Raw genomic sequence first — 13,316 nt, 5'->3', positions numbered from 1 at the left:
CGGTGCCCTCAGCAGCTGAGATGGTAGCTCTGCCCACCCGGCTCACTTGCCCACCTGTGTTCCTAGCCAGGCTGGGCCATGTCTCTGTCCCTACTGCCCAGAGCACAGGGGCAGGTGCTCCAGAGCCTTGGCTGGGCATGGAGAGAGAGGGAAAGAGGACCAGAGAGGGGGCCCCCCACCAGGCTGGCTTCAAGGTGCCCCATGAATGCTACCTTTTTTTCAAGTCCCACCTAAGTAGTGATGCCTTCTCCGCAGAGAGCCCCATCCAGTGGGGGTGCTGGTGAGATGACAGCCGATGGGGGCACAGAGGAGCGTCCCGGCCTGGGGTCAGAGGCCTGAGCTCATCTATGTGGCCAGAGGCAGAGCTGCCGCTGTCTGGGCCTCATCAGCCCCACCTGGACCTTGACCATGACAAGGTGGGCCTGGCTGATGGACGTTTGGTTTTGTGTCTGAGCTCCTACGACCTAAGAGACTGGACTCCTCCTCCCAGCCCAAGACAAATGGGTTCTGGTCCTGTGGGACCCACAAGGGAGGGCTTGCACTCCAGCTCAGCGGCCAGAAGATGGCCCTGTGCTCATGTCCAGTCTGGGGCCTCCGTGTGGGCCCACCTGTCCCCAGGGTCCCCCTGGGCATTCCCGAGTGACTCATCCACAGCACTGAGGGTCACTTGGGAAGGCCCCAGGGCCCTCTCCCCTAGACCGTGGGACCTGCACTGGAACAAGCTGGGCTCTGCTGGGTGCCTGCCCCTTGGGGAATGGGTGCACCTGCTACCCAGCTGCCTCCCCAGGGATGCTGATCCTGGCCTTGGGAGGGGGGAAGAGGGGGAGGGAGGAGGCCAAGAGACCCTCCAGGCCCCGCGGATCTTCCTGAAACCCAGCAGCCAGAGCTGGACCTCGGTTCAGCTTCCGGAAGGAAGACACAGGAGGGGTGTTCCCAAAGTGGGGGTCAGGGTGCCCAAGGGAAGTTGTGAATATTCAAATGGACAGATCCCGGGCCAGCCGAGAAGGGCGCCCAGTGGAGTCCGCAAGGCTCAAAGTTTAGCACCTGGAGGGAGGCCGAGGGAGACTCTCCCCAGACGCCGTCGCGGGATTCCCCCCAAATCGCTCCAAGACGCGACTGCCTCGCCCGCCGGCAGGACTCCATCCCCCGCCCCTGCCCCCACGAGGTGGAAACTTAAAAACTCAGAACAGGCAACTGTTAGCTGGGGGATGGGGGACCGGCCGGCGCGGGGGACTGATGCGTAACAGCAGGAGCAGGGTCCCGGGGGACAATCCAGAGTCCAGGGCAGGGCCCGGGGTATCGCGGAAACCCGCGCGCGCGCGCGCCGACCCCCAGCCGCATCGGCCCCGGGCCGGCCGAGGACCCCCCGCGCGGGGCTCCCCGCGGTCTAGCCGCGCGCGCTCACACACGCACCACACACACGCATACCAGCCCCGGCCAGCCCCGCCGGGCGGCCGCGGGCCGCAGATGCGCTCGGGCACAGCCCTCTCCCCTCGCCCTCCCTAGCGCCCCCATCCCCGACCCCGGCCCCGGGAGCCGCGGCACGGAAGACGCTCCACTCACCTGAGTTTCTCCATGTCTGCGGCAGAGGCCTGCGAGAAACCAAACGAGAGGGTCAGCAGGCAGGAGGCGTGCGCTCCGCGGCCGCGCCGGGCGGAGCTGGGCACCGCGGGCACAGGCGGGCGCGGCGGCGGGTCACCCCCGCGCGGCTCGGTTGTTTTAAAGTCCGGCCCGCGCGCCCCCAGCCCACACTCACTGGCCGCCGTCCCTGGGACTCAATGGGTGCGCGGGGCCTCGGCCGAGTAACAGGTGAGCCCGCCCGGGCCGCCGCGCACCGAGTTACGCCCCCCGGGGAGAGGAAGGGGCTGGCCCGGGGACTCGGGACCGCGCTGACCGGGGCGATCCCAGTCTCGCCTGCCTGAAAAAGAGGGGACCCGGCCTGGCTGCGTTAACTCTCCGGCGGCCGCGGTCCCCGCTGCACCCCCCCCCACACGCCCCACCCCGCCCGTTAACCCTTCCAGCCCCGCGCTCCCTCCCGGAGGAAGCCAAGCCCTGAATTGCAGAACCTCCGAGTCGGAGAATGTTCAAATCGGGCAATTGGGGGCCGTATGGGAGTGCAGAACCTGACACGCACACGATCCGAGCGTGCTAGCAGTCGGGACCTCAGACTCCTCAATCAGGGACCCTGCTGCCCTCAGCTTCTGGGGTCCGGGCCTGGCTCGCCCCTCCTGGGCCCAAGGGATTAACCCTTGCGCGCCCTGTTCGCCAGCGGGGCTCCCTGCCGGGCTTGCGCAGACCCGCCCGCGCGCGGCTTGGAGACCCTCCCCGCCCAGCCCCGCGCAGCCGGGCAGTCCCTCCGAGGGCCGGGCGGGGGGCCCACCGGCTGCCGTTAACCCTGCGGGCGCCGGAGAACGACCCGGACCGCTAGCGGCCCGGGCGGGATCGCACTTCCTGCGCGAAGCGGAGGGCGCGGGGAGGGCTCTCCATCGCCCGGGAGAGGCCGCTCCTGGGGGCTTTTCCCCGTCCTTCCGTACCATGGCCGGCATTAAAGGGGGACGGTGGGGCTAAGCCCAGGGACCACGCGACACACCTGGGAAGACTGATGGCTGCCCATCCCGGCCCCTCGCGCCGGGCGCCGCCGCCGCGTCCGCCGGGAGCGCGCTCCGCTCCGGTCGGGGCCCCACGCCGCCTCCCCACCGCCCCGCCGGGCGAGGGCGCAGCCCGGCCGCCAGCGCCGAGCTGGAAGGCCCGACCGGGGGCCCTCCGCCAGGCTCGGCCACCGATTCCCCGGGTGCTGGTCAGGCCCTCCCGAGACTCCCCTGGCCTCAGTTTCCTCACCTGGGAGCTGGGCTTGGGGGCAGGGGGAGCAAGACGAGGCGCTCTGCTGCCCTTCTGCATCGCGGACTGCGGAGGGGCTGGGGTGCGGGAAGGAATTCCAGAGGAAAGGATCCCCGAGGCGTCTGGACTGGCGGCCAGACACAATCCCCGACGCTCTAAAAGTTGTCGGAGACCACGAGCCCAGACCCCTCTATATACCCTCCTCCCCCAAGACAAAGAGCTGGCCGATTGGCCAGCATCTCCCCGACGCCCCCTATGTACCCAGGCCCACCTTTCCCAGGTTCCCATCACCGCGCTCAGCACACTAGATCCCAGCATACAGCAGGCGCTCAATAAACACGGACAATGCATGCTTGAATCCTACACCTCTCGGCGTGTCTGTTCCTGCCTCTTCCCTTCTGGCTGTGAGTTCCAGGCAGGAGCCCTGGCCCTTCACCAGGGCACCCCCAGCACCCAGCAGGCCTGGCCTCCACCCCGCCAACGCAGGGTGGGAGGAGCCCTGCGTGGCGAGGGTCAGCCCCAAGCCCCAAAGTCCAAGTGTTCCATCAGCCACCCACGGTGCCTCGCTCATTCATTAGCTCTGGGCTTGCTTCTTGGGGTTCGGAGGCGGCAGCAAATGAGGTGAGCCCTGCCCTCAGGGGCTAATGGTTGAGAAATGAAACCGCGGCTCGCCTCCCGGGAGTCCACTCGCAGCTGAACAGCAGAGGTAGTAAGGACACCACCACCCAGCAGCCCTGCGTTCACCGCACTGTCCAGCTCTTCCTCAGGGAACCAGTCACTCCCATTTTACAGATAAGCAGAGCGGAGCTCAGAGACAGAGCCCAGCTGGGCCTGGACCCCATTGCTCAGAGACCTTTCCCACCCAAAGGCTGGGGACACCCCTCATATGTCTCCAGTTGCATCAGTCACTCACAATGAATGACCTGCCAGGGAGTTTGTCTAAAATTGATAAGAATGTATTAAAATTTAATTATAAAAATCTCGCATTTATTATTTATATTGAATGTTTCAGCTCTTCTAAAAGGCCTGTCTGGGAATTTCTCCCCCAAGAAGGGACTCTAGGAGAGGCTGCTGAGTCGCCCTGGTGGCAGGGGGAGGGGTGGGAGGGGTGGGAGGGAGGGTGGGAGGGGCAGAAGGCTGACGGAATGGGAGGGGGTCCAGCCCCAGCACCTCAGCAGCCCCTCCCTTCACTCCTCTAATCTAGACCCTGAAGCCTGGCTCTGATCCTACCACGCAGTCTCACATTCTCCCCAGACCCAGTGCCTGTGTGGTCACCACTGCCCTCATCCTTAAAGGCCGCCTCCTCCAGTCAGCCCTCCATGATGGAGGCCCAGCGGAGTAGTTGGGTTTGGCCTCCACACCAGGTCTGTGCTCCCTGGGGCAGGGCCTGTGTCTTTCCCAGCTGTGTCCCGGGGCTAGCCCAGCACCTCACCCAGGGGGTGGGAGTTGTGCTCTGGGTGTATGTGCAAAGAGCAGTCACAGCTGTGTGTGGCTGGTGCCATGCGGAGGGGCTATGCCTTTGGCAATGGTCTTGGTGTTGGGGCCGGAGAACCACGTTGAGTCTTGACTCTGCAATTCATAATCACAAGATTTGGGGATATTCCTGAGATGCCCCTCTTTTGGATGAGGAAACCTGGGCCAGAGCATGAAGTGGCTTGCCCTGAGTCACCTGAGGCTAGCTGAGGCCTGCCTGTTGGGCTGGGTGGAGGAGAATGGGGGCACTGCCTGGGTCTCAGGCCAGAGGTAGTGCCTCCGTTATAGGAGGGGGCAGGGGCTGGTGGGGGCCATGACTACGAGGGACCTGGAGATGTCTAGGGTCCCCAGTGTGAAATGATGGGGCAGGAAATACCCTCAAGGCCCCATCTGGCCCCTCCAGAGACCCACAGGCAAGTGGGGTCCCAGTGCTCTCCTGATACAGGTAGGAACACAGGCTGGCACTCTGGGTGCCCTCCGAGGGAGAGTCCATCCCTGCCCTGGGCGCTGTCCCTCTGGTTCACCCCATACTCACAGCCCCATGCCTATTCCTGCAACACACCTGTGACGTTGTCACTGTCTGCCCTAAACTCTCCTCTTATCTCTTCTAGGTGGACCAGCCCCTCCGGATGGTCCAGCCCAGTGGCCATCTTTATTTCCTAGCATCACACAAGCCCCACTTGTTGGCTAAGCTGGACCATACCATGCATCCCTGCCTCAGCCCACCTGCTACCGCTTCCTTCTGTGTCTTTGCCGGTGCTGGTCCCTGCCGCCCCGAACGCTCACCCTCCTTCACCCCGAGCCGTATTCTGAGCTCCCTGCCGACCACCACAGCCCCACCACCTCCCTCCTTTCCCTATTCCCTGAGAGACTCTGAGCTTCCAGAGGGCCAGAGACAGGTCCCTCCACCCTTTAGTTGCCTGCCTGCTGTATAGCCAGCGCAGCCTTTGGCCCTGTTAAGGAAATCAATCCTATTTAATCCCCATGGTGACTTGCGAGGTGGGTCTTACAACCCCCATTTTACAGATGCAAAAACAGAGGCTCCAAGAGGCAAACCCCTGCAGGTTGGGTGCAGAAGCGTGGAGGGTTGGGGCCAGCTTCCCAAGCTGCCATCCTCCCAGTGGCACCTGGGCACGTGACGGATGCACATAGTAGGTGCTCCCAAGGGGCAATGGAGGGAGGCAACTCCGCGTCACAAGTCAAGCCTCCACGAGGGGTTGGTAAATACCGACTGGGCCCTGCCTAACCCTCTGACCACACCCCCACCACCTGCCCTTCACTTGGCACACATTGGCCACACTGGCCACTTTGCTGGTCCCAAGCTCACCCAGCTCACTCCTGCCTCAGGGCCTTTGCACTTCTTCCCTCCGCCTGGATCTTTGCTTCTCTGACTATCCACCTAAAGTAGCTCCTCTCTCCCACCAAATGATTTCTCATCACGCCCTGTCCCTTTGGACTCATCCTCTTTGTCCATTTGCACCTGCACGACAAGAGACGCCCCTGACAGCAGGGCCCCTCTGCTTCAGCCACGGTGTCTCCATCCCTAGGGCCTGTTGCAGAGGCCTCTGATGAGCAGTTGGTGACGCCTGAATGAACGCAATTGCTCTTAATCCCCAGCCAGCGGCGTCTGCTCTCCACCTCGAGCGGCCTCTGGTCTGCTCTCATGGTCCCTATCACTCACCCGTCGTCCCATGCCCCTCCCCCAAGCCCACCCCCACGTTGGGGGGGGTACCTGAGCCCGCTTGGTACCCGGCACACACACACCTGTACAGAGCCCTGCCCAGGGAACCCCTCTGCTGATGAGGGTCAGTCCTGCACTGGCCCCCACAAGCAGATGTGTGAATCCTCTACTGGACCATCTGGCCCGGTTGTATTGCTGCCCTTTCCCACCCAAATCTTGTGGTTGCCGGAAACTGTCGCGAGAAGGAAAGCGGGTCCAGGTCAGGGAGGGGTCTGCTGGGTGCTGAGGCCTCCCCTCTGCCTCTGACTCACCCTGTGACCCTGGGCGAGTCCCTGCCCTCCCTCAGGGCCTGTGATGGGTCCCCTGGGCCCTCCTTAGATCTACTCTGAGCTCCAGCTTCCTTGGTTTCTTCCTTATCCTGCTCCCTCACCCTCTTCTCAAGGGGAGGAAACGAGCCGAAGAGTACAGAGGGCAGAGATTGGGGGGGGGCGGTAACCACATCCCAGATGTGGCCAAGGCAGCGACCACCCACCTCCCACTGATGGCGACTTGGGCTTCCTATGCAGCTATGTGAACTTGGGCAAAACCCTCAACCTCTCTGAGCTCAATCCCTCATCTAGGGAAGATGGAAAATCTTCAAAGGACATTGTGAGTGACACGGTGGCCACGTATGTGTATGGGACTGTCTTGGGGATAGGGCTGGTGAAAGGCAGCAGCCGCCGCTCCTGAGCCAGACTTTTGACGTCATCACTCAGGGTGGACCCTCTTCTAAGAGGTTTTACATCACTCCTTGCCTTCTTGCATTCATTCAACAAACATTCACTGTGTGCCCCGTTCTAGGGGACTCAGCAGTGAACAGACTAAACTAGAGGACCTTCTCTGCTCTCAAGGTGCTGATATTCACACAGCGGGGAGGCAGATTACCTGGGGCATCAGTGCAGGGCCCCTCCTGCCCTGAGTTCAGGGAGCGTCCAGTCACCAGTGGGGAGCAGAGGTTGAGTTGAGGGCCTCGTGGGCCACCGTCAGGACTTTGGCTTCTATCTTGAGTGGGTTGGAAGCCCTGACAGAGCTGAACAGAGTGGGGACCCCTCGGGCTGCTGTGCGGAGGACGCACTGAGGGGTGAGGGCAGGGCCCGAGGAGTCCAGCTGGAGGCACCTATACAAATCCAGTGGGGACCAGGGTGGAGGTGGGAGAGGCGCTCAGATGCCCTGACAGACTAGAGATGGGGGTGGAAGGAAGAATCGCCAAAAATGAGGCCATGGGTTTTGGCCTGAGCAGCTTGAAGGGGGAGGGGACTGGGGAGAAGATCAGGATTCAGGTCCAGACATCCCAGCAGGGATACAGACAAGAAGGCAGGGACTTGGGTTTGGAGTTCAGAGGAGGGTCCAGGAGATGTGAATGTGGGAGTGGCCAGCATGGAGACAGCACTTAGGCTCCGAACTGGATGAGGTCGCCAAGGGAGTGAGCATAGATGGGGAAGAGGAGGGGCTCTGCCAGGCGAGGGTTCAGAGAGGGGGCGGGGCCAGCCCAGGGGACCAAGAAGGGGCAGGCGGGGAGGTAGGAGGGGAAAGGCGGTGTCAAAGACTGTGTCATGGGTGAGAAGCCGGCCTCGGGTCCCTCAGCATCCCCCGCAGGGCTCGCTGCGCTGGGCACACAGTGGGTCATCCCCTGATACCTTAGTCGGAATACCAAGGTGAGCAGAGATGGACGGGAAAGGGGCGAGCGCTGGCCCAAGGCCAATCAGCAAGTTGGGGACTTGAACCCGTACCTTAGCTTGGGGCTGTCCCCAGATGGGGCCAAGAATGTCCTTCCCCTGGGGATTCTGGAGGACCTCGCTGCGGGCTGAGAGGTGCCCCGGCCGAGCCCCGCGCTTCTCTGCATGGCCTGGGCAGGGCCTCGGGTTCCCAGCCGTGCGCCGGTACAGATGCACTAGGCCCGCGGCTGCAAACTGGCCTCCTGAGCTAAATCTGGCCCGCCAGCATGTTGTATTTGGCCTGCGAGAGGGTTTTAATTTTTTTTTTTAAACGTTTGAGCCAACATTTAAAAATTGGGAGAGTTTACATTTTAAAATCCGTATTTTTGGCTTCTACTGAAATTTTGGAAGATCTGGCAACTCCGGCCCACATTCCCACATGGCAACAGTTGGGGAGCAGGGAAGCAGCTGCCCCCTCCAGAGGCACCTTGGGGGTCCCCCAATGGGGAGAGGCGCTATCACACCTTAAACTGGCCCTATAGACGGGGAGCCTGAGGTCCAGAGGGTGGAGGGGGCTTGCTCGTGAGCTCTCACAGTGGGAAAGCCCCTCCGGCAGGATCCAAACGCAGCTCTGGGGAGTTCCAGGCCTGGCATCTGGGGTCTTGTCACAATGTCACTAAGGCCACTTCAGAGCCCCCAGCCTGCCTCTCCTTCCTTGACCCCGGCCTGTGCTTCCTGCTCTCTTCTGCCCATTTTGTTCTCAGGAAACAACTGGCTTGAGTCATTCACACTGTAGTACGAGTGAGCCTTGGTACCAGGTCTGTGACAGTGACGGCTGGAGGTCCCGGAGACCTTCCACAATGGCTTCTTGTTTGCTGGACAGTGAAGGGTCAGACCAGAGTCCCCCACGACCATGCAGCCAGACGGGGCAGAGGCCTTCCCCCACTCTTGCCTGCTTTGCCGCTTCCTCCCTGAAGTGGTTAACGGTGCGACTCCAGGCACTGTCCTCGAGAAAGGGCTTTCAGACTGCTGCCTGGAAGCCCGGGGTCTCCCTACCTTCCCGAAGCTCCACCTTCACCCTGGGAACTGTTCCGAGGACACAAGCCTGTCCAGGCTAGGCAGAGGGGCCGTCATCACCACCTTCATGGCTACCATCGTCCCAGGGACGGGATTCCTGTTGTGTGCCAGGCACCTCCACGCATTATCTCTAATCCCCTGCCACACACACGAAGACACTGGGGGATGTGGCTTGTCCAGGTTCACGGAGCCAGGGCACAGCCCAGCCAGGACCCTGCCGGGCTCTGCTTGCTGAGCCTCAGTTCCTGGTCTGTGAAATGGGCCAGATCCTAGTATCTCTCTCACTGGCCTGTTTGGAGTATTCGATGCGAGGCTGGAGCTGACCACATATGACGCTGGGCTGGGCTGGGCTGGGGGCTGATGCCCACCTCCCGCTTCAAGGAGCCAACACCAGCTCCTTGGGAAGGACATTCTGGCCGGGACCCAGGACAGAGCCCTGCCCCCCAGCACCTGCTGCAGGACCCCGACAGGTCCCCGAGGCCCTGTGCTGCCTTCAGACAGAATCTTCCAGAGGCCTGGGCATCATGGGGCTCCCCCGGGACCCAGTGGTCCCTGGAGTGAGGTCTGCATGGTGCGCAGAGCCTAGAGCGGAGGGTGGGGAGGTCCCGGATCGCCAGGTCCTTGTGGAGGAGGCCGGGGACGCGCTCCTTATTGGGTGCCTGCTGGATGCTTTCCCCGTGACAAGGTGAAAGAAAACTTGTGACCATGACCGCTTTTCCACGGCCGGGAAAACCGAGGCCCTGAGTGGGTGGGCAACCTGCCCAGGTCCTTGAGCTGAGTCCCCCTGAGCTGAGAACTCCCCGGCTGCGCTTGGCCCAGCGGACCCCAGAGAAAGGGCTGGTGGTCTTCAAATACCCAGAGCTCCCCTCCAACCACGCTGCTCCCTGGCTCTCCCTGGAGAAAGAGGCAGGTCAGGTCACTGGAGGCAACTGACGCGGAGGAGCGTAGGTGCAGAGGGGGAGGTTAAGACGGCCTGCGTCCAGCCCCGCTCCTCCCGTGACCTCCCCTCGCCTGTTTCCTCCCAGTACGCACTAGTTCTGGAGCACAAAGATGACACCGACCCGCTGGGGGTGCACAGGGATGGAGAGTTAGAACAACTCTGGTCAGCACTCGGCAAGCATCAGCTCTCTCCTACCACCCAGGATTTTGTTTTTAAAAGAACCTCTCCGCGCAGGGCCGCCATTCTGGGAGGGGCCGGGGCGAGATCTCCACCACCTGGCCCTGCAGCCCCACCTCGATCCTGTGCCCAGAGTAGTCAGGAGCGGACAAGGTCCTCAACAGCCCGTAAGGACCCGCCCTGGCCCCGAGGGACACAGGTGGTTTGGGAGACGAAGGCTAGCAGCGAGGTGGGGTGCCGCCATCCTGATACCCTGCACGACCCGATCCCCCAGGACGGCCGAGCAGGTCTCAGCGAATCTTTCTGCCCCTCTGTCTGAGGCCGAAGTGTGTGTGTGTGGAGGGGGTGATGACGTGCTATTTAGATTCGAAGACCTCAGTCCAAGCCCAGCCTCCCCAGGGGGCCCCGGGGCAACTCAGAGCCTCAGTTTTCCAACTCCATAAAATGGGCAGCTAGGAAGGACATGGACCCACCCGTCTTCCTGACGGGACTGTGACATCCTACCTCACGTGGACGTGTCTGAGGTTCAAAACTTCAAAAGAATCATCATACAAAATCCCGTGGTTAAACACCAAGGTCTCTGCCACTGGGGGTGTGACATTATTGTTATCTTTGTTGTTTACTCATGCGTACTCCAGAAATAGCCTGCCTGCCCCAAAGCCAGAAATTCCATCCTAGAGCTTCATTCTTTGGGTACTCAAGGTCTTTCCCGTTACAGTGATTATGAAAGGGGGGTGATGAGGGAGCTCGGAGGGGGTCAGCCAGAAATTGTGGGGAAATGGCCCATCAAGGGAGCAGGGAAGGGGCCCCAGCAGACCTCTGTCCAGCTGCCCCCTGGGGGATGGGCGGGGGCTGAGACTCACCGGGCTTGGAGGCCTCTGGGGGGAGGCAGCTGGGCCTCCACGCTTGCTGCTGCCCACGCGAGGCACACTGGTCTCCGTGGCCCGGCCTGGCCCCCCTCTGCTTGCAGCCTCCGGGGCCACCTCCAAGGACAGCTGGGGGCTCAGGGCCAGGGTCTTCTCTGGGGCTGCAGCTCCTGCGAGGGGCTCCTGGGCCAGGCCTGGGTCTTGCTCACCTGGGGAGGACTCCGGGCTGCGGCCTCTGGGCCCCCGGAAGGCCTCCAGGGTCCCGGGGTCCAGAACCCGCACAGCGACTTCATCCAGGAATCTGGAGAAGGGCAGCCTGGCCTCCTGTCGGCGGCTCAGCCAGGCGAGAGGGCCGGTGGCAGCCCTGCTGCCAGTGCCCAGGGGCTCCGGGATGGACAGCAGGCCAGGTGACGCCTTTGTCTCCTCCTGGCCAGGCTGTTTCACCCAGCTGGGGTGAGATGGTGGGCCCTTGGGGTTCTGACCTGAGGTGGGGCTCAGTTTGCAGCTCTGAAGGTCCTCTCTGCAGACCTCTTTCCTGGGGGCTTCGGCCCTGGGCCCCACGAGGGAGCCGTGGCCATCCTGCCTGCGGCTGCCGGGGTCAGAGCCCCGTGCCTGGGAGCCGGCCCCTGAGAACATCCTCCTTGGTCAGTCCAAGGTCAAGCCTCTCCAAGTACCTCACTGACACCTACTTTTCTCCTCCCACGTGGCTGGGACCCCTTCGTCCTCTGGGGGGCGGGGGCAGGGCCACCCGTCCCTCACTGGCCAGAGTGATCAGCTGAACGCCCGCCCCCATCGATCCAGAGAGCATGTGGCAGGGGGCCTCCCACCCCCTAAATTGATTCTCACTAAATGGGAGCTGGACTCCAGGGCTTAGAAAGTGCTAGAGAAGGGAAGGTCATGTCCTGGCCTCTTCATCTGCCTGGGGAGGCAGCCTGCACTGAATGAGCACCTGCTGTGTGCCGTGGGGCGGGGGGAGCCCTGGGCTGGGTCTCACACCCTCCACTCCCCACGTCTCCTCATCTCTGCCAGGTGTGGGGTTGGGTGCAGAGACGTGGGTGAAGGAGGGGAAATTAGAACCGCATCCATCTGGCAGAATGGGAGGGAGTGGTGGAGACTGCTGGCTGCCCACTGTCCTCCCACTCTTCCTTAGTGAAGAATCCTCCTTTTATCCTGGGAGGCAAGATACCCAACTAAAAGACTGCATTTCCCAGGCTCCTCTGCAGCCAGGGGTAGCCAATGAGATATAAACAGAAATTATTGGGTGTGACTGCTCCTTAAAAGGGATCAGAAAGCTTGCCTGTGCCCTTTTTGCTCCCACTCCCAAACCCTCCTGCTTCTTATCTAGAACATGGAAGTGATGGTTGGAGCTACTGCAGCTGTTTCGCACTGTGAGGCAAACTTGAGGCAGAAGCCATATATAAAGGCTGGAGGAGCAGAAAGACAAAAAAGAACCTGGGTTCCTGATGACCACTGAGTCATCACACTAGCCCTGGACCACCTGCCTCTGGCACTTCTTTAACTTGACAGAAATAACCCCCTGTCTTATTTAAGCCACGGTTATTTCCAGTCCCTGTTACTAGCAGCTGTGTGCAATTCCTCACTGATACACAGGGGATAAGGTTAGGAACCATGGTTGACAACGCTATGAGGCAAGAGCCTTTGGCACATGGGGGCCCAGGGTGCAGTTAGATGGGGAGTGGGGTGGGGAAGAATACCCCAGAGAAGGGCCAGAGCCCTTGCTCCTTTGCGTGAAGGGAGACACACAGATCCCTGGCATCTCAGGAAGCCAGGGGTCCACGCAGAACTCCTGGGATGCAGCTGCATGAGTCAAAGGAAGGCTCGCTAGGGGGTGGCAGCCCCAGGCTCTTGGCCATGATCCCCGGCCCTGGCCTCTGGTGCTGCTTGGAGGATGGCCTAGGCTCTCTTTGGCACTGCCTGCTCATGCCTGTGTACCTGGGGCCTCTGCCCATCTGGCAGTGCCTAGATGCCTCACATCAAGTGCTGGGGACCCCTTCTTTTCTGAGCTCAGCTGGACACCTTTCTGGATGCCTCACAGCACCTGTGACTAAATGTCTGAAAAGCCTCATGAGCTCACCTGCCCAAGACAGGGATGGAAGCTGCCTGGACCTTCCCTCACACCTGGCCACCTCCCTCCATCCTCACCATCACCTTGCTGGTCCCAGGTGCCACCATGTCTCATCCGGACACCTATAATCACCCCTCCCTGGGGTCCCTGACCCCAGCTTGGTCCACCCCACAAACGAGCCAGTGTGAACTTTAAAAATCACAGACCAGATAGCCAGACAACATCACACATTCATACGCCCTGCAAGGCCCCAGTGTCTTTTCTACCCTCCCACACAGACCACTCCAGGAACTTTCATCTAGTTCCTGAGTGTGCCAAGCTCTCTCTGGTCTCAGGGCCTTTGCACTTGCTGTTCCCTCTGCCAGGAGCACTCTCCCTCTCTCTCCCTTCCCCTCCTTCTCATCATCTAACTCCCAACTAACTTTCAGGGCCCCCGTTCAATAGCCTGTTGCCTTCCAACCCCCAGATCAGATCAGGTACCCCT

At 61.6% G+C, this 13,316-nt stretch overlaps 1 protein-coding gene across 3 annotated transcripts in view; it reads right to left on the bottom strand.

Annotated features, from left to right (window-relative positions):
* The window catches only part of BEGAIN (brain enriched guanylate kinase associated), a 45,682-nt gene that overhangs the window by 27,175 nt on the left and 5,191 nt on the right, over positions 1–13,316 (bottom strand). For all 3 annotated transcript variants that reach the window (XM_082385847.1, XM_082385848.1, XM_082385849.1), the window contains exon 2: positions 1,564–1,592. In XM_082385847.1, the coding sequence (XP_082241973.1) occupies positions 1,564–1,592 (29 nt within the window). The remainder of the gene's footprint in view (positions 1–1,563; positions 1,593–13,316) is intronic.

Source organism: Balaenoptera borealis, assembly GCF_965194805.1.
Source record: "Balaenoptera borealis genome assembly, chromosome: 3".
Taxonomy (NCBI): Eukaryota; Metazoa; Chordata; class Mammalia; order Artiodactyla; family Balaenopteridae; genus Balaenoptera; species Balaenoptera borealis.
Note: the sequence above shows the minus strand (reverse complement) of the source record. Positions and strands in the feature narration are given on the sequence as shown.